This window comes from Ovis aries, chromosome 1 (genome assembly GCF_016772045.2).
Source record: "Ovis aries strain OAR_USU_Benz2616 breed Rambouillet chromosome 1, ARS-UI_Ramb_v3.0, whole genome shotgun sequence".
In the NCBI taxonomy this organism is placed as follows: Eukaryota; Metazoa; Chordata; class Mammalia; order Artiodactyla; family Bovidae; genus Ovis; species Ovis aries.
In genome coordinates, this window is record NC_056054.1 from 40738303 (window position 1) to 40764456 (window position 26154).

Consider the following 26154-nt stretch of genomic DNA (forward strand, 5'->3'; position numbering starts at 1 on the left):
CAAGGGACCTCTGGCTCCAGCTAAATCCCATCTCATTTTAGAAAGAGGTTAAGGGCCAAAGATCCCAAAGCAGGTGGAGGAATCCAGACCACATGTGTCTGAATACTGATTTCCCACTGAGCAGTGGTTTTCAAAGTGACCTCTCAAGATAGGCAGCCCCAGCTCTACCTGGGAACTTGTTAGAAATGTCCACTTCATACCCACAGAATCAGAGACTCTGGGGGTAGGGATCAGCAGCCGGTTTTGATAAGCCTTCCACGCCATTCTGATGTATGCTCAGGCTGGAGAAGGACTGCAGAGTGTCTGCTATATATATAGGGCACATGGTAGGAAGAAGAGGGGAGATTTGTCATCCCCTCCAAAGCTCCAGAGGTTCTTTCCCCTCTTTGCTTCCAGGAAAAGTGCTAAAAGGGCTCTATATAACAACTCTGAGATCCACAGAACTTTGAGATAGTTTTTAATTTTTGATTTATTTTTGGCTGCGGTGGGTCTCCATTGCCTTGCTGGGGCTTTCTTTAGTTGCGGGGAGCAGGAGTTACTCTTAGTTGCAGTGCTGGGCTCAGTAGTTGTGGTACATGGGCTTAGTTTCTCCAGGGCATGCGGCATCTTCCCCCATCCGGGATCGAACCTGTGACTCCCTGCATTAGGCGGATTCTTAAACACTGGACCACGAGGGAAATTACTGAGATAGTTTTGACAGGGGAAGGGGACTTTGGAACAAATACTGGCCTGGGGTTGGCGGCGGGGGGGTTGGCAGCCTGGGGGTGCTCCTGGGTAGCGAGAGACTAGGCTCTGCCTGGCTATCAGTGTGTGGAGGAGAAGGGCTGGGACCTGGGATCCCATGCCAGTCTCTCTCACCCCCTCCCCTGCGCCCGAACACGGATAGAGCAGCCAGGAAGCTAGAGAAGGCTCTTCTACACGTTGTCCCTCCGGAACCGGTGAGCCACGTGTGGGGGTGTTCAGAATCCTGCAGGGGATTTCTGCAATGGCAGGACACAGAAGGCCTGTGAAAGGATGGCAGAGGTGTACGGAAGGCACCTGTGTGCCCCTGCTGACGATTTTTTTTTTCCTTTGTGCTGAAGAGTCGATAATATCTGAGGTGAGGAAATAACAGAAATTGACTCACACTGTAGCAGCTGCATCACATATGGACCGCCGGAAGCTGGAGACTTGCGGGCAGGCGGTTATCACAGTAAGTCCGAGTGGGATATGAAGGCTGTGTGTGGGGCGGGAACAGATTTAAAGAGAATATGGATTGGGATATGGGGATGCGCTGGGGAGGCGAGGGAGAAGAGAGCATCCATTGGGACTGAGTTGTTAATTTAGTGCCAACGTCCTGGCTTCTTCAGTTCTGGAACCAGTCTATGAGATCCTGAGGGCAGGATCATTCCTAATTCCTCCCCCCTCCCCCCGCCCTTTTCCTTCTAACTCAAGAAGCCTGTGCTTTGGAGTCGTGCAAATGAGAGTTCAAAAGTCCCGCTGAAATGTAACTTCCACAGGGTAGGAGTCCATCTCTGGTTCGCAGCTATATGCTGAGGGACTAAGAGTGTCTGGCACATAGTAGGCGCTCAATAAACCTTTGTTGAATGACTGACCCAATAAATGAAGGGCCGTACTGCAAGCCTCCTTTTTCCTCCATCGTGCATGTCCTACCTGGAACGGTTGCTGCTTCAAGGAAATCGCCTAGCTCCGAAACGGACGCACAGTAGGCACTCAACAAGTTGTATTTTTCCTTCCTTTCCACAGGAGACCGGCTCCCTAACCTACCGCAAAAGAGGGGTTTCTGGCGCGTGCGTCTTCTCCACGTTCCTTCTGCCCCGCGGGCCCCACGGGGTCTCGGGGAGCAAGATCGCGGAGGAGACGGGTGGGAGCGGAGTGGCAGGGCTGTGGCGGGGTGGGGAGCGCAGGCGGGCGGCTAGCGCGGAGCCGGTCTCCCGGCTTACGTAAGGCGCGAGCCCCGCGCGGCCGGCCGGGGCTCCGAGTGGGGGCGGGCGGAGGCGGCGCCGCCCAGCGGGATCCGGGCTAGAAGCCTCGCAGAGGGCCGCGTCCCGGCCAAGGTGTGTGTTTATTTGACTTCTCCGGGTGGAGAGGCGCCGGACTCTGGCTCCACGGCGAGGAGAGCATCCCTCAGACCTCTGCGGAGGCGGCCGCTGCTACTCCCGGGGATGTGACAGCCGCCGGGGAGAGGAGGAGACGGGGACCAAACGCTGCCCACGTGCGGGGACCCGGGTTGGGGCTCAGCCCCCAGGCCGCCGCGGCGTGGGGCTACTGGAGGCGCGCTTGGAGTCACCGCCTGTTCAGGCTGTCTCACTCGGTGGAGATTGCCGTGGGGATGCCCGAGCCCTTCCTCGGACTGGGCGTGGGGCACGAGATCTAGGAAAGGATCGAGGTGGGCCTGGCCGGGCTGACCCCCCTCCAAGCTCCCGAGGGCTACCCCCGCCAGGGGCGGGCGCTCGGGAGTTCTCCGGGATCGCAGAGTGGGGGCGTTGAGGGCGGGGAGGTGTAGCGTGGCGCTTACTCCGCCCTCGAGCCGCCCAGGCGCGGGGCGGAGAGGCGGGGTTGTCTCAAAGTCTCTCCTTCCCCTGCAGGGGCGGCGGCGAATCTCCGCGCGAGCCCAGGGTGTCAGAGGCAGGGGCAGAAGAAACAAAGTTCCCGGGGCTTCTCCGAGGCCGCTGTCCCGGTTGTCAGTTCGGCCTCCCCCTCCTCTCCGAGGCAATGGCTTCCAAACTCCTGCGTGCGGTCATCCTTGGGCCGCCGGGCTCGGGCAAGGGCACCGTGTGCCAGAGGATAGCCCAGAACTTTGGCCTTCAGCATCTCTCCAGCGGCCACTTCTTGCGGGAGAACATCAAGGCCAACACGGGTGAGAGGGAGCGGGGGCGAGTGAGCGGACGCGGGATCGGGTGAGGCTGGGAGGCGAAGGGCCAGCCGGGGGCTGAGTCTCTTCGGTCCCCGGGCGCCCTTCCCCCGCCCTCATGTGGTAGTGCAGGCTCCTACGTGCCGGGGCGCATGCAGCTGGTGGCCTGCAGCCGTGCGGCTTAACCGCGCCCGGGAGGAGGCCAAGGCTAGGTGGGCGGAGGGTAGGAGGGGTGCGAGCCCCACTCCCACCCCGCCACGGGCTGCTCTTGCTTTGGCGAAAAGCAGGTCACCAGCCAGCAGATCCGGGCAGCTGAAAACCCCGAGCTTCTCTCTCGCCCGGCTTCCTTAAGGCCAAGCCATCCTACCGCTTGGCCGTCTCCCACCCAGTTCACCGCGTCCCTGGTGACCCGTAGCATCCCCTCCTCTCGCCGGAGCCCCCGGGCCGAGCGCCGCCCACCTGTGGGAGTCGGGCCCTGCCGCGCGCTGGGGAACCTGTGGCGCCGCGGGGCTCGCAGCCGCGCGCCGCTCCAGCCCCTCCACGCCTCCCGGGGCCTCTGGGCAGAGCCCTGGGTGGCTTTGAAAGGCCTGTCTGTTCCCTGCCGCCTTCTAAGGTAAACTCTCACCACTAACTCCCCCTCCTCCTCAAGCCGGGGCCTGACCATTAGGAGACAAGGAGACTTGATCTGACAAATTACAGTTTGAATCCAGCCTCCTTGGAAATGGCTTCTTGAGAATGCCTCCCTTGGCTTGCCTGGTTAATTTGGGGCTACAGGTCGCCCGCTCTCCTTGGCCTGTCAGTGCGGCCCTTCTCCCCTCTGTTCCCACCCCGCGTTCACACGAGTTCACAATGAATTGGCGTTAAAAGGCGAGAGGTAGGTAGGTGTGGTGCTGCTGCTAGGTAGTTGGCCCTTCTGGGATGCAGATGCTCACAATTAGCAACTCATTTGTGAAAACTTGTTATTGCAAACGGGGTGCTTCCCTCTGTCTTCTGTTCTTACCTGGTCCTAGGTGGTTATAGCCTATTACGGTATCTTCATTACCGAAGCGCATATTAGTTTGACAGAGGTGGGTGGAGGACGGTGCTTGGAAAACAGAAAGCCTGAAAGCGGCGGGGAATTAAGAAGTATTTTAAAGGCAGAATTTTACTCCTTCTTTCTTAAAGCAGGTTTTAAGAGCAAACTTTTATTTTGATTTTCAATAATCCTGTTCCCCACCCTTCACCATTCAGAAGGCTGAGTCCTGTATACCTCATCGCACCTGGAATAGACCACAACTGGGTCTATTTTAATTTTAATAACACATTCAAATGCATTTTACTCCTTCCCGGTTTGGAATGCAGTTTGGGTGGGGGGAGAACTCTGAAAGGGTAGGCTGGCTCAAGGTGGCCAGGTGGCTTTTGTGGTCAGGTGGGGCTTCTCAGTGGGTATAATGAGGTGAGGAAACTGCTGGGTGGGATTGAGCCCATTTTTCTGCCTTCTCTGTACCTGACTTGGTAACTTGCCTCCTTCTGGCATGAAGGCTTTGCACCATCCATCTTGGGATTGGATTGGTGGCTCTTTCCTTTTTAAAAAGGTGATTTACTTATTTATTTGTTTGGCTGTGCTGGGTCTTCCTTGCTGCGTGGGCTTTTATCTGGTTGCAGAGAGTGGGGGGCTACTCTCTAGTTGTGGCACTCAGGCCGCTCATCCTGCCTCTCAAGTTGCAGAGCCCTGGCTCTAGGGCACCCGGGCTTCAGGTAGTTGCCATTCCCTGGCTCTAGAGCACTGGCTGAATAGTCGTGGTATACGGGTTTAGTTGCTCCTTGCCTTTTAGAATTCTCCCGGATCAGGGATTGAACCCATGTCTCCTGCACTGGCAGGAGAATTATCCATCATTGAGCCACCAGGGAAGCCCACTCTGCTTTTTTGAAGAGAATGTGATGGGAAGTCGCTTGTTTCTGCACTTTTTTAGGGGGTTTGAAAACTTTTCCACTTGTTTTCCCTTATTTTGTTCATTTTAACTTTCCTTTGTTCAGAATTTTAGTCTCCGTTCTCTTTCAAGTGCCTTCATTTCCCTGCCAGTGTTTCTCCCTGGAGTAAAAAGTGACTCTGCAATGTTTAAATTATCTTTTTCTGTTGGGAATCAAGTAGTTTATGCATGAATCAATTAAAACTTAATCAAGAATGGACTTCCCTGGCAGTCCAATGGTTAACACTCCGTGCCTCCAGTATAGGGGATGCAAGTTCGATCCCTGGTCAGGGAACTAGGATCCACTGTGCTGTGGGCCAAAAAACCCCCCAAAACCAAAAACATTATCAGGGAAAGAAGAAGAGGATAAATAAAGGACAGTGACTATTTTGAAAATGGCCTGTTTCTAGTGGACTTGGAGGGTGTTCTTGGGTTATTTTTCTCAGAAGGTATAAGAGTCTTCGTTGCCTGGTAAATAAGAAAACATTCTGCAGCATTTATTTTTCTGTTACTTGCTGTTTGCTTTTCACTAATTTCCTGGCAGAGAAGCACAATGACCGCTCTGTAGGTACCCCTTTATAGTTGAAGGTTTGAATGAGATGCTAAAGTGCAGCAAAATCCCAGGAAATAAAACCTTGGTAAGAATTTGAATTGGAAAGTAGCTCAGGCCATCTGCTGCAGCCTGCAGGATTGGGGCATACTCCTGTCCACATGGTTTTCCTGCCGTTACTGCCTGGTGAAAAGCTGCTCTTCCAGGAAAGGACTGGCTACTCATTGCATTTGGGCAATTTTCCCTCACCTGCCCTGGCGAAATTCATCTCTTTTCTCTGCACATAGCTTGTGAATTCTATTGCTGCTGTCACATACACTTCTGATGCAGTGCAGCTAATGTATTCTGATTTATCTAGTAGATACTTACTGAATACCTGCTATATGTCAGGGTTCTAGGTGCTGGGGGCTATAGCATATTTTTTCTACCTTCACCATAGTCCAGTTGCCACTGAGACTTAAAGGATGGATCTGACAAATTGCCTAATGAATAAAAGGAGTTCAACAAGCCTGATGAAGACACGGTCATAAATTCTATCTACATCTTTCCCAGAAGAGTCAAACAGCCTTTAGCGATAAGTCCATTCTGCTTAATTAGCTCTGATTTGTGATAAAAGTTTGTGTTTACTATGGATCTCAGATGAGCTTTGTGATATCTGTCACCTGTTGGCTCTGCCTGGTCTGCCTGAAGCTCTGCAGGCTGAGACTTACCAAATACCTTATTTGAAGACCCACCCCCCAATTTTTGGCTTACTTTTTTTTTTAGCACACTGAATGAGTAAATAGATGGGAGAGTTCTCTTAAGTTGCCAGAAGCTGGGACACTGTCATAAAAAATATTAGCTTTTGTGTGTGTGTTTTTGCATACATATGCATGAATGTGTATGTGTGTGCGTGTGCATCACACACAGCTGGCACTCAATAGAGTTCCTTTAAAATCTGGGACTTCCCTGGTAGTCCAGTGGCTAATGTTAATGCAAGTTTATGTGCCGGATTGTGCAGTGAGGCTAAACTGAAACGTCAGAGTTTGGAGCGAAGAAAGGTATATTGCAAGTCCATGCGAGGAGGTGGCTTATCCCCTGAAAATCCTGAGGCTTCATAAAGGGTTTTTGCAAAGCATTTTTTAAGGACAGGTGAGTGTCTCAGGGTACAGGATCAGCCAGTGTACAGTTCTCTGATTGGCTGATGGTGAGGCAGCAGGGTGGTGTCACAGGGGTTAAACTTATTTGTCCTTAGGCTCCAGGAGCCCTGGGGCTATGTGCTCATGGTCACCAAGTAGTTCTTCCATTTGGTGGAGTGGGGTTTCACATCAGCAAAGCAACTCAGGAAATTGGAATCAAATACTATTATCTAGGAGAAGGCAATGGCACCCCACTCCAGTATTCTTGCCTGGAAAATCCCATGGATGGAGGAGCCTGGTAGGCTGCAGTCCATGGGGTCTCTAAGGGTCAAACATGACTGAGAGACTTCACTTTCACTTTTCGCTTTCATGCATTGGAGAAGGAAATGGCAACATACTCCAGTGTTCTTGCCTGGAGAATCCCAAGGACCGTGGAGCCTGGTGGGCTGCCATCTATGGGGTTGCAGAGTCAGACACAACTGAAGCGACTTAGCTGCAGCAGCAGCAGGTACTTCAGAGAGGAGCTAAAGCAGAGGATATAGGAGAAGGCCTGTGGTTACGCTAAGACTGTGATCCCATCGCAGAGGGCCTGGGTTTGATCCGTGATCAGAGAATTAGAGCATGAATGTGTGTTAGTAACTCAGTTGTGTCCGACTCTTTGTGACCCCATGGGCTATAGCCCACCAGGCTCTTCTGTCCATGGAATTCTCTAGGCAAAAATACTGAAGAGGATTGCCATTCCCTTCTACAGGGCATCTTCCTGACCCAGGATTGAACCTGAGTCTCCCACATTGCGGGCAGATTCTTTATGGTGTGAGCCAAAAGAGTCTGAATGCTGAAACTAAATTAAATAAAAAAAGAAAAAATCCCACATGCCTCAACTAAAAAGCCTCAACGAAGACCTGTCACAGCCAAATAAGAAAATAAATACCCAAAACCACTATCCCCAAATCTTGGGACTTCCCTGGCAGTTCAGTGGTTGAAACTCCATGCTCTCACTTCCACTGCAGGGGTGCAGGTTCAATCCCTGGTCAGAAATGAAAATCCCTCATGCTGCATGGTGTGGCCCAAAACAAACACCCCCCCCCCATTTATATTTAGTGGTACCTTCATTTGCTGAGTGATCAGTGAATGAAACCTCCCTCTAAAAGGTGTGAGACTCCTGTTTTAAGGTTTGTACTGGATCTACTATGTCAAGTGTAGGGAAGTTGGAAAGTTTCCATTTGGAAGCATCCTGGACTTGAGAGGAAAGATGTTCAAGAACAAACCTGTTTCTGCTCTTAATTAATATTAACTGCAGCTCTTGCTGAGGTTTGCAGATGGGATTGGCATTTCAGATTAGTCTATGGGCTGAGCCTCTCCTGAAAAAATGATCTAGTTCAGAAGGTTCAGGTTTTTTTTTAAATGCTCATTAAGTATAAATGTGTGTCTTTTCTTATGTAAGAATGAAAACGTCTGACAATTGGAGAAGTTGTATTAAAGAGACTAATGTTCACCAATGTATTTAGAACAACATTAAATATTAATAGTTCGTGTTTTTGGAGATCATGCAAAGTCTTGGCTTAGTCTGCTATTTCTAGAGTATGGGATATTCCATATTTTTTCCTTCGTTTGGTAAGACTCAGGATGTAGGTCAAGGACTCAGGATGCCTAGGTCAAGGACCTGACAAGTTTGGAGGCATCTCTCCTGTCTGCAGGTCCACTTGTACATCCCCCTGTTTTTTCTCATTTCTTTGAGGGTTTTCACGCATACTTTGAGAGAACTGTTAGTTTGACTTGAATAAGGTCCCATGACATTAAGACTGACTTTCACACATGCGTAGTTGAATCTGAGCTTCTTTTCAGTGTGGTCATTTTTTAATTGAAATCCACTTAAAAAATTATTTATTTGGCTGTGCCAGGTCTTATTTGCAGCACACAGGATCTTCAGTCTTCATTGTGGCATGCAGGATCTAGTTCCCTGGCCAGGGATTGAACCTGGGCACCTTGCATTGGGAGCATGGAGCATTAGCCATTGGACCACCAGGGAAGTCCTGCTCATTTTTTAAAAGTAGTTTTTTCTGACCAAAGTCATGCCTTGTAGAAAATTTGAAAAATGCAAAGCTGTGAAAGAAACTGAACAGGCAAGTGAAAATTACCCACTATTCCACACTGACACTAGGAAATTCTAAGAAGTTATTTTTTTCCTGTATATTTGCCCTGCTGTCCCCAGCAAACTAACTTGGCGTCCCACTTGGATATTGTGAGCATTTTCCTGTGTTCTTACCACTTCTTCAAAACCATTTAAAGCTTCTATATTATAGTCCATTCAGCAGATAAAAGTGAAAGTGTTAGTCGCTCAGTCATGTCTGACTTTTTGTGACCCTGTGTACTGTAGCCCACCAGGCTCTTCTGTCCATGGGATTCTCCAGGGAAGATTGCTGGAGTGGGTTGCCATTCCATTCTCCAGGGGATCTTCCCAACCCAGGATTTGAATCTGCAAATCCTGTATTGGCAGGGGGACTCTACTGTTGTGCCACCCTGGTGCTGCTTTATTCATGTAAGTTTTTGCTTACTAAATATTTTATTTAATATAGACATAGATACACATACTTTCGTGTATATTTTTGTTTTCCAACATCCCCACCCCCACGCCCCCTTATTTGCACTGCTGCACTTGCAAGATCTTAGTTCCCTGGCTAGGGATTGAATCCGGGCTCTCCACAGTGAAAGTGTGAAGTGCTAACCACTGGACTGCCGGGAATTCCCTATACTTGAATATTTAAACGCTTTCTTTGTTTTTCTTTTCTTTCTTTCTTTTCAGCTTGAAAGCGGTCTCTATTAAGTGAACAGATTACAAAAATAGTGGTAAATACCTTAATTCATCCTTCTAATAAGCCTGTTGATCTGATCTTCCTTGTTGCCAGCATCTCCACCTTCTACAAAATGGGTGGTCCTTTTCTTCATTCCGTCTCATAGAGAAGACAGTTTGAAGGGCCATAGGAGGTTGTTTGCTTCTTTGAAACATTTTTCAGCAGTATAGACCTTATGAATCAGATTCTGCATGTAGATGATGCCATATTTGCCAAGAGATTGAGCATCATGTTATCTGTCAGGGCAATTCTCTTGTTGATTTTGCCATAGCCATACTTGTAGATCAGTTCATTTATTGACTTCAGGTTTGGGTAACACTCATGCAATGTATGGTTCCACAATTCTCAGCATGTTAGCTGAAGCCTTGCTGAGCTTTACGAAGGCGCCTTGGAAGATCTAATGGAGATGAAGAAGCTGCAACACCTTTTGATCCTTTGGGCTCACACCAGTGGTACCTCTGATCCTGATGACAAAGGCCAGTTTGGGTTCCTCAGCACAGAGAAGTTGCCAGTTTTTCTTGCCATCCTAGCCATTCAAATTTCAGTTCTGTACATCTGCCTGTATTCTTTGTGATACTGCTTAGCTTTTTCATAGATTAACTTCCTCCTTACCTTTTAAAGCATCTTTTGGGCAAAGTTCTTTCTCAGGCATTTCATCTTAAGCTCTGCAAAATTCTTTTGCTTTTTTCTTAAGGATTTCTGGCACCGCAGGAACCTTCTTTTTCTTTTCTGCACCCTCCATGGTTCCATCCAGGAAAGAGGCCTTTCATTGATTTTCTGATTGCATAAAGAGTTCATGTTAAGTTACCAAAGGTTTAGAAATGCAAGAAAGATGAGGAAGTAAGAAATTTGTATTTGCACTAACTAGGAGGAAATAATAACTGTTAATACTTTTTATGTGCAGACTATCTTCCCGACAGTTTTTTAAGAATATATTATGTATTACTGTTTTGAAAATGGCTTGTTTTATTTCACAGTGTATCATTTAATATTTTCGAGTGTCATTACGGTCTGTTCTTCAATGTGAGTTTAATGCTTTGTACTATTTCAATATAATTTTTATTACACTGTTGATTTTTTGAAAAAAGTGATACATGTAGAGGGCTTCCTAGGTGGTGCCGTGGTAAAGAGTCTGTTGCCAATACAAGAGACGCAAGAAACTTGGGTTCAATCCCTGGGTTGGGAAGATCTCCTGAAGTAGGAAATGGCAACCCATTCCAGCACTTTTGCCTGGAAAATTCCTTGGACAGAGGAGCCTGGAGGGCTGCAGTCCATGGGGTTGCAAAGAGGTGGAAAAGACTGAGTGACTGAGCACACACATAATACATGCAGGTGGTAAAATGTTCAAATACACTAGGAATGGTGTGGAAAATCTCTCCCATCCCTGACCTCGGGTTCCCCAGTTACTTTCCACAGGGGTACCTACTTTTTACTTTTCTTGGATGTTCATCCTAAAAATATGTGTATACATATATCACATATGTATATGTATAGTGGTACCTCTTTAAAAAATGTACACGTATATCAATACTTTGTTTTGCCCTTCTTTCTTTCTTTTTTAAATATTTATTTATTTGATGTGCCATGTCACCCAGGCTTCTGTGGTAGCTCAGTTGGTAAAGAATTCTCCTGCAATGTAGGAGGCCCGGGTTTGATCTCTGGTTTGGGAAGATCCCCTGGAGGAGGGCGTGAGAATCCACTCCAGTATTCTTGCCTGGAGAATCCCATGGATAGAGGAGCCTGGCGGGCTGCAGTCCATGAGGTTGCAAAGAGTCAGACAAGACTGAGCAACTAACACACACAGCACATGTCTTAATTATGGCACACAAGATCTTTACTTGCAGCATGGGAACTCTTAGTTGTGACAGGTGGGATCTAGTTCCCTGACCAGGGATAGAACCCAGGCCGCCTGCATTAGGAGCACGGGTATGGCCACTGGACCACTAGGGAAGTTCCTGTCCTTTTTTAAAAAACTTAGCATTATAGCTTGGACATTGGTTTCTACTAGTGTTTATCAACCTACCATATTCTTTAAAAAAGTTGGCTGCATACTCCTATCATACAACTATACCATTGTTTCTTTAACTGACCCATTCTCAACTGTTTGGGTCTCAGGACCTTTTAGTACATTTAAAAGACATTGAGAGCCCCAAAGAGTCTTTGTTTATATAGGTTCTACCTATAGTTATTGACTGTACTAGAAATCAAAACTAAGAAAGTTAAAAAATATTTATTAATTTGTTGAAAGTAAGAGTAACTGGGCTTCTCTGGTCTCAGATGGTAAAGAATCTGCCTGCAATGCAGGAGACCTGGGTTTGATCCCTGGGTCTTGAAGATCTCCTGGAGAAGGAAATGGCAACCTACTACAGTATTCTTGCCTGGAGAATCCCTTAAGACAGAGGAGCCTGGTGAGCTAGAGTCCATGGGATCTTGAAGAGTCAGACATGATTGAGTGACTAACACATACAAGAGTAACAAACCCATGTTAACCTATTTCTATTAAAAAAGAACTGTTTTCTAGAACAAACTCCAAAGAAGAGTAGCGTATTTGCAAATCTCTTTAATGTTTGTTTTAATAGAAGAAAGCTAGATTCTCACATCTGGTCTCTTACTCAGTCAGTTTGCCGTGTTGTCAGGTGAAAGTATTGGAAGAGAATCTGGCTGTACACAAATATGTGGTTAGAGAAAGAGGGGGATTTGCAGACACTGGGAAAGGTCTCATGGACCCTCAGGGATCCTTGGACCACACTTTGAGAATGGTGATTTAACCAGATGCCTGTGGGTTATTTGCAGTCTTTCAGTATACAAAAATACGCTTTGCTGACTGTCCCTTGATTTTATCTTTCAACAAAGGCTTGAGTGCCAGGCAGTATTGGCTTATGGGATACAAAGAGGTGAGTCAAGGTCTGTTCCCTGAAGGAGATGTAAATTTACTGGGAGAGGCAGGAGAAGGAAATGGCAACCCACTCCAGTGATCTTGCCTGGAGAATCCCAGGGATGGGGGAGCCTGGTGGGCTGCCATCTATGGGGTCGCACAGACTATGGGGACACGACTGAAGCGACTTAGCAGCAGCAGCAGCAGCAGCAGCAGTGAGGCAAACAAGTATGCAGTGGATGAAAGGCTGCAAGGTGTGCATTTGTAGGTCCTGGGCACATAGGGAAGAGGCAGCCTACCCAGCGTTTAGGAGGAAATGGGGTTAAGGAAGAGACTTCCTAGGCGGCAGTAGTGGTAAAGAACCCACCTGCCAATGCAGGAGACCTAAGAGACTCATGTTCAGCCGTAAGAGCTTTATAGTATGTGGTCTCACATTTAGTTCTTTAATCCATTTTGAGTTTATTTTTGTGTATGATGTTAAAGTGTAGAAGGAAATGGCAACCCGCTCCAGCACTCTTGCCTGGAAAATCACATGGATGGAGGAGCCTGGTGGGCAACACCCCATGGGGTCTCAAAGAGTTGGACACAACTGAGCGACTAACACACACACATATGGTGTTAAAGGGGGCTTCCTTGGTAGCTCAGATGGTAAAGAATCTGTCTGCCATGCTGAAGACCTGGGTTCAACCCCTGGGTCAGGAAGATCCTCTGGGGGAAGAAACGACATCCCTCTCCACTGTTCTTGCCTGGAGAATTCCATGGACAGAGGAGCCTGGCAAGCTATAGTCCATGGGACTGCACAGAGTCATACATGACTGAATCAACTTAGCGTGCTTGCATGGAGTTAAGGAAAGCTTTTCAGAGGATATTTCTGAGCTGAATTTTGACAAGTCAGCTCAACTAAGAGGTGAGGAGAGGTGGATGTTTACATGGAATACCTGGAATTCCTCCTCCAGGGCTTATTTGAAGTCCATGGGATCGTTGCTTTTGTGACTTGATCACACCTTGTATATTATCATTTTAGACCTCATTCACCTTGTAAATATTGTTCAGCCACTAAGTCATGTCCAACTCTTTGTGACCCCATGGACTGCAGCACATCAGGCTTCCTTGTCCTTCACTATCTCCTGCAGTTTGCTCAAATTCATGTTCATTGAGTCAGTGATGCTATCTAACCATCTCGTCCTCTGCTGCCCCCTTCTCCTTTTGCTTTCAATCTTTCCCAGCTCAGGGTCTTTTCTAACGAGTCTACTCTTCACATCAGGTGGTCAAAGTATTGAAGCTTCAGCATCAGTCCTTTCAATGAATATTCAGGATTGAGTTCGTGTAAGATTAACTGGTTTGATCTCCTTACAGTCCAAGGGACTTTCAAGAGTCTTCTCCAACACCACAGTTTGAAAGCACCAATTCTTCAGTGCTCAGCCTTCTTTATGGTCAAACTCTCACATCTGTTCATGACTGCTAGACAAACCATAGCTTTGACTATATGGACCTTTGCCGGCAAAGTGATATCTCTGCTTTTTAATACACTAAGTTTGTCCTAGCTTTCCTTCCAAGGAGCAAGCATCTTTTCATTTCAAGGCTGCAGTGACTGTTCATAGTGAGTTTTGAGCCCCAAAAAAGAAAATCTGACATTTCTTCCACTTTTTCCACTATTTGCCATGAAGTAATGGGACTAGATGCCATGATCTTCATTTTTTGAATGTTGAGTTTCAAGCCAGCTTTTTCAATCTCCTGTTTTACCCTTTTTATTATGCATATTATCATTCTATTATACATATTCTTTTAATTATACATATTATCAAAGGAAAGGGTTATTGTTTTGCTTCATATCACCTTTTCCAGTTTCCATTACTGTGCTTACCTTTAAGATCCATACACATATGGTACCAGGAAACTTTTAATCTTCTGTTTCTAACTTCCTGGAACTCAATTCCTGGGTCAGTGATGGCAACTGATCTTGAAACTGGAGTAAATTGACTCTGGACGATTAGCTATAAATACAATCATTATGAAGGGCATGAAGAATTGCATATTTAACAATCTACCAAGTAAATTGTTAAATCGTTTTCTATTATGCTAGTCTTCTCTTTAGCACTGTGTGTGGTCCATGTTGTGAGAAGACTTAAGACTTGGAAAATTTTTTTTTTTTAAGTTTTAGACAGTATGCTTTTACAGTGAATCAGATATATCAACTGTATTGTCTTTTTAGTGAACTAGATATATGTACAAGTATATATTTTTAAAATATATTTTAAATCAGGTAATAGAGGCTTTAGATTACTCTGCCTTTTTCCCTCCATCACTTGGTGTTTCGTTCTGATTGGCCTTTAAGACATAGTACAAAAGGTCTCATTTGTAGAGCTTCATGCAGTCCCAATTAGATGACTGATGTTATATTTTAACAGCTTTACTTCTAAGTTCCAAGGGTTCTTGTACTGGTTAAACGACAGGTCTGGCAGCAAGCATCTCTTCCTTGGCCAGAGAGACTGATAGTATTGAAATAATGCAAAGTCACTCCTGCTCATCAAATTCCCAAGAAGCTAGAAATCAACTGTTTTCTATTCTAAAGCATTTTTTAATTGGCCAGCAACCTGTGACCCTGGCACTTTGTAATTCTTGTGACTTGATCATTGTAACTGACATTTGCAGTGGGTCAAGCACGTGCTAGACTAGCCAATGTAGGCACAGTCTCTGTGCAGCACGCTTAGTTGCTCAGTCATGTCTGACTCTTTGCGACCCCATGGACTGTAGCCCGCCAGGCTCCTCTGTCCATGGGATTCTCCAGGCAAGAAGGCTGGAGTGGGTTGCCCTGCGCTCCTCCAGGGGATCTTCCCAACCCAGGAATCAAACTCAGGTCCCATATTACAGGCAGATTCTTTACTGTCTGAGCCACCAGGGAAGCCCATGCACGTGTCTAGTCCACACACAAATCTGGAGCAGTTGTAAGTAATATCTCATTTTATAAATAAAGAAATGACATCAGAGAGGTTGAGCTACTTGCCTTACATCAGACAGTCAAATAGAGAAGCTAGCATTCAAACTTGAGACTGCATGGCTGGGATTTAAACTTTCCATTGTGTCCTGCTGCCTTGCAGGTGCTCTAGTAGCCAGTGAATATCTACTTTATGTCTTAGAAATGTCACATTGGGAAGGAGTGGCAGGGAATCTGCAGCTTAGCTCTCCACAAGTCCACTGAGACTGAGCACACCCTTTAATGGTGAGCTGGAGATACATGGTTTGTTGTTGTTACCACTCTGTCCCTAAAATGTAAAAAAAAATTTCTAAAATAGGAAACACCGACTTCCTCTTTTCTCCCATAAAAATGGGTCAAAAGAGGTCTAAAATAGAAACCATATGTATTTGTGAGTAGGCAGAAATTGTTTCTCATCATAATGGTAAGACTTCTGGAATAATACCTGTACTTTTAAACTTATTAGTCACTTAACATGTTTCTGTGCCTGCGTTAGGTAGGGGGAGGTATGCAGAAGTGTCCTTGAGGCATTTACGGTCAAGGATTCAAGTTCGAGGTTCCATGTTACATTCTCATGAGTCATGGTGGGGTGTGTGTGGGTGAAGTGTTGAGGTCATGAACATCGTTGAGGGAGGGTGTTATTCAGATACAACTTTCCCCCTTTCTACCGTAATGCCTTTCACACTTCAGTTAATCTCTCATAGTCTGTTTGCAGTCCCACCATTTCTATGAAGCTTTTCCGCAGCTGTTGTAGATATACATCATTTTCTAATCTGGAATTTCTCCCATACCCATCTGTACCTCTAACACGGCATTCATTATCACTTCCCTGTAAGATGATCCATTTCATAACTTAAGTTACAGTCTTTCACTATCTGAAGAGTAAATTCATTAGCTTTAGTTTAGCTCAACAAAAGTTTTGAAATCCTACTAGGGCGGGAGGGAAAAACAAGGGGAAAACAACTGAGATAACTGTAGACCTTATTCGTTAATAAGTACTATGAAGAAAATATAATAGTGCAGTGATGGAGTGACTGGGAAGACGACTTCAGAATAGGAAGTCGGAGGAGGCCTTTCTGAACAGAAGGTGTATAAGCTGAGCTCAACATGAGCGTGGCAGCAGGTATGTGAAGACTTGGGTGGAGGGATGAACATGTGACAAATTGTAATATAGGAGTGAACTTTCCATCAGTGGAGAAGAGAGGAGATACGTGTCTCGGGAGCATCGTGAGTGCAGAGGAGATGGCAGAAGTGGCTGGAAAGGTGTAGGGTGGCCAGAAATTAAGACTTCATTATAACTGGATGCAAGGCAATGGAGTTTTTTTTTTTTTTTTTTAAGCTTTACTGAGATATAGCTTTCATATAATAAAGTTTATCCTTTTAGAGGGCATAAGTCAGTGCTTTTTTTTCTAGAATTGTACAACCATCATGCACGTATGCTCAGTTGTGTCTGACTCTTTGCGACCCCATGGACTGTAGCCTGCCAGGATGCTCTGTCCATGGGATTATCCAGACCAGAATACTGGAGTGGGTTGCCGTTTCCCCCTCCAGGGGATCTTTCTGACCCAGTGTCCTGCATCTTCCTGCTTTAGCAAGTGGATTCTATACCACTGAGCCACCTGGGAAGTCCTGTGCAACCACTATATAATTACAGAACGTTTTCATTACCCCAGAAAGAAACCCTGGACCTATTAGCAGTCATTCCCCATTCCCCTCCTCCCTCTAGCTCCTAGTAATCATTAACCTACTTTTTGTTTATATGGATTTGCCTCTTTTGATCTTTCATATAAGTTGACTCATAATACATAATTTTCTTTTGCAGATGACTGTTTTAACTTTGCATGTTTTTCAGATTCAACTATCTGGTAATATGTGTCAGAACTTCAATTCTTCTTATTGCCAGTAATACTCTATTAGATGGCTATCCCACACTTTATTCTTTCATTCTTTGATGGACACTTGGGTCATTTCCTGCTATGAACATCAGTATACACATTTTTGTGTGGACATGTTTTCATCTTCCTTGGGTGTATACCTAGAAGTCAAATTGCTAAGTCATGTGGTAACACTATGTTTAACATTTAGAGGAACTGCCCAACTATTTTCTAAAGCAGCTTCATCATTTACACATTCCCATCACCAATGAATGAGTTTTCCAATGTCTTCGTTTCCTTGTCAGGTCTTGTTATTGTCTTTTTCTTTTAGCCTCCCCAGTGGGTGTGAAGTGGTATCTCATTGTGGTTTTGAATGGCATTTCCCTAAAGAAAGGCAATGCCAAAGAATGCTCGAACTACCGCACAATTGCACTCATCTCATACGCTAATAAAGTAACGCTCAAAATTCTCCAAGCCAGGCTCAAGTTGGTTTTAGAAAAGGCAGAGGAACCAGAGATCAAATTGCCAACATCTGCTGGATCATCGAAAAAGCAAGAGAGTTCCAGAAAAACATCTATTTCTGCTTTATTGACTATGCCAAAGCCTTTGACTATGTGGATCACAAGAAACTGTGGAAAATTCTGAAACAGATGGGAATACCAGACCACCTGACCTGTCTCTTGACCTGTCTCTTGTGCAGGTCAGGAAGCAACAGTTAGAACTGGACATGGAACAGACTGGTGCCAAATAGGAAAAGGAGTACGTCAAGGCTGTATATTGTCACCCTGCTTATTTAGCTTATATGCAGATTACATCATGAGAAATGCTGGGCTGGAAGAAGCACAAGCTGGAATCAAGATTGCCGGGAGAAATATCAATAACCTCAGCTATGCAGATGACATCACCCTTATGGCAGAAAGTGAAGAGGAACTCAAAAGCCTCTTGATGAAAGTGAAAGAGGAGTGAAAAAGTAAAAAAGTTGGCTTAAAGCTCAGCATTCAGAAAACAAAGATCATGGCATGTGGTCCCATCACTTCATGGGAAATAGATGGGAAACAGTGGAAACAGTGTCAGACATTTTTGGGGGGGCTTCAAAATCACTGCAGATGGTGACTGCAGCCATGAGATTAAAAGACGCTTACTCATTGGAAGGAAAGTTATAACCAACCTAGATAGCATATTAAAAAGCAGAGACATTATTTGGCCAACAAAGGTCTGTCTAGTCAAGGCTATGGTTTTTCCTGTGGTCATGTATGGATGTGAGAGTTGGACTGTGAGGAAAGCTGAGCGCTGAAGAATTGATGCTTTTGAACTGTGATGTTGGAGAAGACTCTTGAGAGTCCCTTGGACTAAAGGAGACCATCCTTTAGTCTCCTAAAGGAGACCAGTCCTGGGTGTTCGTTGGAAGGACTGATGCTGAGGCTGAAACTCCAATACTTTGGCCACCTCATGCGAAGAGTTGACTCATTGGAAAAGACCCTGATGCTGGGAGGGATTGGGGGCAGGAGGAGAAGGGGACAACAGAGGATGAGATGGCTAAATGGCATCACCGACTTGATACACATGAGTTTGGGTGAACTCTGGGAGTTGGTGATGGACAGGGAGGCCTGGCGTGCTGCGATTCATGGGGTCGCAACGAGTCAGACACAGCTGAGCGACTGAACTGAATTGAACTGAAGGATGTTCAACTAATGATGTTGAACATTTTTTTCCCATGTCCTTTTGACCATTTGTATGTTTTCTTTGGAGAGAAATGTCTATTTAAATCCTTTGCCTGTTTTTAAGATTGGCTCATTTGTCCTTTATTGTTGAATTCTTTATATATTTTGGATATAAGTCCCTTATTAGATATATGATTTGCATATATTGTCTCCCATTCTGTGAATTGTCTTCTTGTTTGTTTATATTTTTTTGACTATGTTCTATGGCTTGTGGGACTTTAGTTCCCAAACCAGGGATTGAACCTGGGCCCTTGGCAGTGAAAATGCCAAGTTCTAACCACTGGTCCACTAGGGAATTCCCTGTGAATTGTCTTTTTACTCTCTTCATGGTGTCTATGGAAAGTTTTTAATTTTGATGAAGTCCAATTTACCTGTTTTTTTTTTTTCTTCTTTTACTGTTTATGTTTTTAGTGATGTGGCTAAGACACCATCACCTAATCTAAGGTGAAGCCATTGTTTTTAAATAGGAAATTGACAGTTTGATTCACATTTTTAATAGGTCATTCAGGCTGTTTGTATATTGGATTGGATGGTTCTAAAGTGAAACTTCCAAGGTCGTTTAAGAGGTTGTTATAGTATCCACAGACAAATGGTTAGACTTTAAACTTCAGTAAGCACTTGTTAAATCAAGATATTCCAATGGCATCTTGTTATTAGGAATAATAAAAATGGTCTCCACCTTTAAGAAATTCACAAGGTAAAACATACGGCCAATTAATTGTTTTATCAGGGAGATTATACTGAATACTATAAAAGGCATGAAAATTTTATTATAAGAACAGTGGAGGGAGTTCATTTTTTTTATCACCAGTATCTAACATAGGCAGTGTGTAATAGTTGTTCGTTATACTTTGGCATGACAGAGTAACTGAAAGCTATGGGAGAGATGGCGTTAGAGCTGGGCCTTTACAGATGGGTTAGGTACTGGCAGGTGGAAAAATGGGAGCAGGGTGTTTTGTTTAACTTTTTAGTTTTTTCATCACACCATGCAGCATGTGGGATCTTAGTTCCCTGATGGGGAATTGAACCCATATCTCCTCCATTGAAAGTGCAGAGTCTTAACCACTAGACCTCCAGGGAGGTCCTGAGAAGGGTGTTTTTGAAGGATCATGTCTGGGAGTAGGTGATTAAAATGAAGGGTATTTTGATTAAAACCTAGAGTTGGGGATTATAGGCAATAGGCTAGAAATGTTCCTGGCGGGGGGCGGGAGAGGGGCTGTCTGTGTAATCCCAGATGGAGTTTGTAAATAGGAAAACTATGGGGAGTGCCTTCCTCAAATTCCTTTAGTGGTGTGACTGTGACCGGTGGACTGGTGGGAAGGAAGGGCAGCTAGGGTAGTGTCACCACGGTTTAGATCATAGTGGGAAGTTGAGAAGTAGTTTAGAAATAGTGGGAAGAAGTGTTCGGGAGAAGTTGAAGTGGTGACATTAGATGTGACTGTATGGGGATGGTGGGCAAGGGCAGATCCAATTGCAGCCCTTTGAAGTGTGAAACTTCAGCGATTGTCAGGGACAGTGGGGTCCCATTTAACAGAGGGGTGCAGTCCATACCTGTGGGAAGTTCCAGTTGACAAGAACCCTTGTGGGTTTGGCATAGCAAGTGGCTGGCATTGAAGCTGGCCCCATGGCATAGTGGAAATACCGTTGAGGTTTGGAGTCACGCATACCTCAGGCTCAACGTCTTATTGACTTTGTAAATTTGGGAAGAGTTAATGAACTTGATTTCCTCCTTTGTAAGGGCTATTTCCTCCTATTTCACAGGGCTTTGGGGAGGGTCAGAGGAGGTTATTTATGTCAAATACCTGGCAAGTAAGAGGAGTCTCTGGTTTGTTCTCCTCCTCTCTGGAGTTGTATATTTTCATTTCATTTAAAATCTTCTTCGGTGAATGTGCTGCTTTGAATGGAATCAGTGACATAATCCAGTGGTGTTTGGGGGATGTGTTTGGGTGTGTGTATGTGTGTGTGTGTATGTTCACCACTCAACCATTCTCTGTTCTGCAGAGGTTATAAGCATTTGCTCATTGTTTTAATTGTGTTGTCCTATTTTGCTTTGAATTTGTCTTATTTCTGTTTTTTTTTTTTTTTTTTTTTTTAATTTTTTAATTTGGCTGAGTTGGGTCTTTGTTGCGGTACTCAGAAGTTTTGTTGTGGTGTCTAATTGTGTGACAGGGGCTCCTGAGCTCTTGGACTAAAGTAGTTACAGCCCGCAGGCTTAGTTTCTCTGAGATGTGCTAGATCTTAGTTCCTGGACCAGGGATCAAACCCACGCCCCTTGCATTGCAAGGGCAGATTCTTAACCCCTGGACCATCAGGGAAACCCCTTGTTTCCACTCTTACCCAAACAAAGCTACTTACGTGTGTGCCTCTTTTGGAAGGCAGGAGAAATTGCTTTTTAAAAATTGTGTCATTATTAAAAGGACAGTTTTCTTTCTTTCTTTTCTTTAAAAAAAGAATAAGGTTTGTTTTTATTGAATGTGTGATTTATGCAATTGCTGAGGCTACTATGTACAGAGAGAGGGGGAGAACTTTATTTCTTGGTCACTTCCTCCTTGGATAGAATCTTGATGATTTCCTCCTCCTTGGCCTGAAGCTGCTCTTCACGGTGCTTAAGGGCTTCCTCAGTCTTAGACCTGCAGGCCTTAGCCTGGTCCACCAGAAGCTTCTCGCCGGCCTTGTCTGCCTTCAGCTTGTGGATATATATATATATATTCCTTGGATATATATCCAGCTAGTGGATATAATCCACTTGTTTTTGAACGTGTTACCCTTCACCTCCAGGTACAGGCTGTGATACACGTGGTGGTCAGTCTTCCTAGATTCATGGTATCTTCTGAGCAGCCAGCGCAGCTCTCATCCTCTGCTTCCAGGTTACATTTTCACGCATTTGAGCACTGGCAGTACCCTTTCACTTATCTATGCCCATATGCCTGCCCTTCCAGCGAGCCAGGGTGTTTTTCCACCATTGAGTCCAAGAAGTCATAGGCTTCCAGGTGATCAGCTCATCTTTGATTGGCTTCCAGATCTGCTGATGGGAATTGGCCTTGGCGATTTCATTAGTCTCCTTGGGGTCCAACCAGACCGGTTTGCCACAGCAGGGGTACCCTGGAGGCAAGCCTCTTCTGCAGCCTGAGCATACTCATGGCTGTGGCCACAGCAGTGAAAGGAAAAGGAGTTTTCTTAACTTTACCTCTTTATCTGATAGGTTAGATTTTCTCAAGGTCTTTTAATAAATAGAGTAGCTGACATAACTGAAATTCAACTTTTGCTTTGCTTGGTTTTCCTAAATTTTAACACAGCTGCTTCTGTATTTTTCTTCTACATGACCCCTATAGGTCTTGGTAAAAATAGCCAATGTAGTTTGTAGGAGAGCTATAAAATATTGATTGCATGTATGAGTAGTTTCCCAGTTTTCTTAAATGGTAACTATAAATAGCATCTCAGGACATAATTCAATTTTTCAAAGAGGGAGATTGACTTTCAACTTGCATTACTTCATTGGCTTAGCTTTTTATAAAAAATCAAGAATGCAGCTTGGAATAAGATGAAAGTGCAAAACCTTTTCATTGAACTCAGTTTTGTTTCAGTTTTCTAGGGTTCTTAGGAGCTAAACACTATGCATAACAATGACTGTGTTGAGTTTAATTATTTGTTCCATTTCTTAACATCTTAGAATTGGAAGGGATTTTAAGTCCTTCTGTCCAAGTGGCCATTCTGTGTTAGATCCCTTCTACAGCAGCTGACAGCCAACTTGCCTCCTCTGGAGGCAGGCTCTTTCATTGCTGGACAGGTCTAATTGTTGGAAGATTTTTTTCTCCCCTCATACTGAGATGAAAGCCAGCTCCTTGAAACTGTCATCCATAAACTGTCATCCACTTATCCAACTTCAGTCTTTTGTTGTCACATAAATTAAATTCACTAGCACTTCAGATAATTGAAAATAGTTGCTAGGCACCACTTCTGACTTAAGTTGTCTTTTTTTTCCCCCAAGAAAAATAGCCCTTGTTTCCCCAGCCATTCTTCCCATGATATCATTTCTAGGTTCTTTTGCAGCCTGATTTCACTATGGCCCTTTTAATCTGCAGTGGTCATCCCTCCTGACAGCTAGCTAAATGTGGCAGGATCATTGCACCTAAGTTACCAGAAAGCCAGGTTCACCTCTTGGTGGATGTTGAGCCAATAGACACAACCAAGCCAAAGTACGGTAGAATGAAGGACTTATTATTACTTGCAGCAAGTACTTTGTGATCTTTCTCAAGGCAGCATACACAAACAGCAAAATCAGCGAAGTTTAAGCTAAGGCTACATGCATATTCATGAAGGGGCTTGAGCCAGGAGAGTTCAGCCTAGAATTGGGGCAAAGGTCAACAATCTAAGTCTTGGTTGATTGAAGTCTGGAGGGCAGCATCCTTATCCTGTCTTCCACCTGGGTTGGGGTCTTAGTTCCTACAGAACTCAAAGATATATTATTATGTGTATCCTTTGAGGAGTAACTAGGACTCTTACTTTATCACTGAACTGTTGTTTGACTGCCTTATCTCTATTCCAGCATTCATTTGTTCCCTTAAGATCATTATTATTGAGACCTGTTCAAGGGCAAGCATCCTGAGCAGGGTTAGATTACAAAATGTCTTAGGCCAAAATGAGTTCTCTCACGTCAAGAAAGCCATTCCTGGTTCTCTTTCTCCAGGGACCTCCTACCCATTCTGCTTACAGTTATAGTGGATTTACTTCTATGTTCTACTTCCTAAGTGAATACATTATTTGGGAGTATTTCTGAACATTGTCCTGCAATGCAGTGTAGCCTCATAAAGCTGACAGTATTTGAAGATTAGTGCGAAGACCTAAGTTCAGACACCAGCTACTCCAGATGATTCAGCTCTGTAGTGCTGTCCTTGAGTGAGCGTTCAGAGATCTTGCTTTCTTGGTTCCCTCTGAGAATTAGGGACAAATTAGAAAGATTCCAGGAGAAATTCCGGATGGAATTAATCAGCCTAAATATTGCAGGACACAGATCAGCAATGAAAAACTCATGACTGAATTTACCCAGATTGTCATTAATTATAGCTTATTTGGATTGTCCCCCACATATTATTTTATGAAACCTAGGATTGTAGTGACTTAGGTTACCAAAGGAGAGATGAGGCCAAATCAATTGAAAAATCTGAGCTTGGAGCAAAGTTTTATTGCAGGGTCAAGCAAGCACAGTGGCTTGTGCTCAAAACACCATGAACTCCCTGATGGCTTTTGCGGAAGAGTTTCTATAGATAAAATTTGGGGTGAGGGCTACAGGATGTGTGACTTTTCTTCTGATTTATTGGTGGTGAGGTAACAGAGTGGTTCTCCAAAATTACCACCCCTCACCTGGGTAGAGCCTTAGTTCCTACAGAAGAACTCAAACATACTCTTAATGTATTCCCTTGAGGAACCAGGATGCTGCTTTAATCACTGTACTAAGTTTCTTGTTTTTTCCTCCTTTGTTTCTGCATCCCTTATGTCCCTGATTGGTAGCTGTTTGTATTTGCCCTTTAGATCTCTGGGAAGATTTAGGAAGGAGGCTGAAGCCTTTATCCTTTAAATAAGAAACGGAGGTGACTTCACTGGGCTTCCCTTGTGGCTCAGCTGGTAAAGAATCTGCCTGCAATGCAGGAGACCTGGGTTCAATCCCTGGGTTGGTAAGATCCCCTGGAAAAGGGAAAGGCTACCCACTCCAGTATTCTGGCCTGGAGAATTCCATGGACTGTATAGTTCATGGGGTCAGAAAGAGTTGGACATGACTCAGCGACTTTCACTGGTGGTTTAGTGGCTAAGACTCTGGGCTCCCGATGCAGGGTGGCCAGGTTTGATCCCTGGTCAGGGAACTAGATCCCACATGCTGCAACTAAAGATCCCACAGGATGCAATGGAGATCATAGATCCTGTGTGTTGCAACTAACCAAATAAATAAAAGAAATAGGGGACCCAGAAAGACTTTGTGTCCAGTGGGGCCCCACAGGATCCTGATCAGTTTCACCCATGCCAGGTACTTTAGTGATGCAAAGCTCTGAGAGTTGCCTTTAATAAGAGTTTGTGCTATGACCCACATAGCTGGGTTTGGAGTCTGACTTGGCCATGAACTGTAGGAATCTGGGCAAAGCATCAATGGCTAACCTTTTTGTGTTTACTCATTTATAAATGAGAGTCATGATAGAGCTGTCTCATCAAGTTTCCTTGTGTGAAATAAGTTAATATGTTTTGGCAGGGCTGAGGCTAAGTTTAAAAGAGCGAGCAAGGCACCCTCCTTAAGTAAAAAATTTAAAGGGCTGCCAAAAAAAATCAGTCATCAAGATAAATAGTTTAATGGAGTAAAATAAGCCAAAAGTCAATATTTTAAAAATTATTGTTTTAAAGATTTATTTTTGTTTATTAATGGCTGGTGCTGGGTCTTCATTGCTGCATGTGGGCTTTCTTTAGTTGCAGCGAGCAGGGGGGTACTCTCCCATCGCAGTGGCTTCTCTTGTCATGGAGCATGGGCTGTAGGGCTCGTGGCCTTCAGTAGTTTCGGCACATGGGCTCAGTAGTTGCGGCTTCCAGGCTCTGGAGCACAGGCTCAATAGTTGTGTTGCACAGGCCCAGTTGCTCCTTGTCATGTGGGCTCCTCCTGGATCAGGGACTGAACCTGTGACCCCTGTATTGGCAGGCAAGTTCTTCACCATTGAGCTCCCAGGCAAGTGCCAAAATACCAACGTTTTAAATAGAGACCAAATCTGAAAGGACTGAGATTGGGGTGAAGTGAGTGAATTGTACAATTGCAGGATAGGATCCTGTCTTTATTTAAAATTTTCATAATTTTTCATCATGGATTTTTTTTGCCTTGAGAAATGAAATATTTCCTGCCGTATCAGTAAACAAAGGATGTCATAGTCCTCAGCAATTGCAGACACCACAGATGCTGAGCTGGTGAGCCCTGTGGAACTCAGGAAGAAAAGAATACCTGCCGTCTAGCAGCCATCAGGCTGTAGCCGCTCCCTATGTTGAGCCCTGAAGAAACTTAGGATGTGACAACACAGGATACAGGCCCCAGATATCATATCCTTCATATCAAAGGAATGATTTCAGTGAGCCAGGACTTTTGTATTTTTCTGTACATAGAAAACTGCAAAATTCCTTAACTTGGGATATCTTTAATTTCTTTAATCAATGATAATCATTTGATGTTCAAACCACCTGCCCTTTCTTGTAAAACTCTACCTGGCTCCTCTCCTCACCTCCTTAGTGGTTCTCCAGGGTTACTTGAGATGCTGTCTCCTAGACTTGAAATACTAAAAATTCTCTTAACTTTTAAGTTGTGAATATCTTTTAAATCCATGGCCTTAATTTTGATACTTTAAAACACTGGATAATATTTTAA

General features: G+C 44.7%; 1 protein-coding gene, 1 non-coding gene and 2 pseudogenes across 2 annotated transcripts in view; 1 reads left to right on the forward strand and 3 right to left on the reverse strand.

Annotated features, from left to right (window-relative positions):
- The first annotated feature begins 2595 nt into the window (after nucleotides 1-2595).
- Nucleotides 2596-26154, forward strand: part of AK4 (adenylate kinase 4) — a 95056-nt gene continuing 71497 nt past the window's right edge. The window contains exon 1 of the mRNA XM_027970883.2: nucleotides 2596-2860. Coding sequence (XP_027826684.1) covers nucleotides 2716-2860 — 145 coding nt within the window. The 5' untranslated portion in view covers nucleotides 2596-2715. The remainder of the gene's footprint in view (nucleotides 2861-26154) is intronic.
- On the reverse strand, nucleotides 9328-9878 carry LOC132659241 (large ribosomal subunit protein uL30-like; annotated as a pseudogene).
- On the reverse strand, nucleotides 18990-19062 carry TRNAE-UUC (transfer RNA glutamic acid (anticodon UUC)). Its single transcript has one exon. It is a non-coding gene; the product is annotated as a tRNA-Glu (tRNA).
- On the reverse strand, nucleotides 21259-21907 carry LOC114115292 (large ribosomal subunit protein eL19-like; annotated as a pseudogene).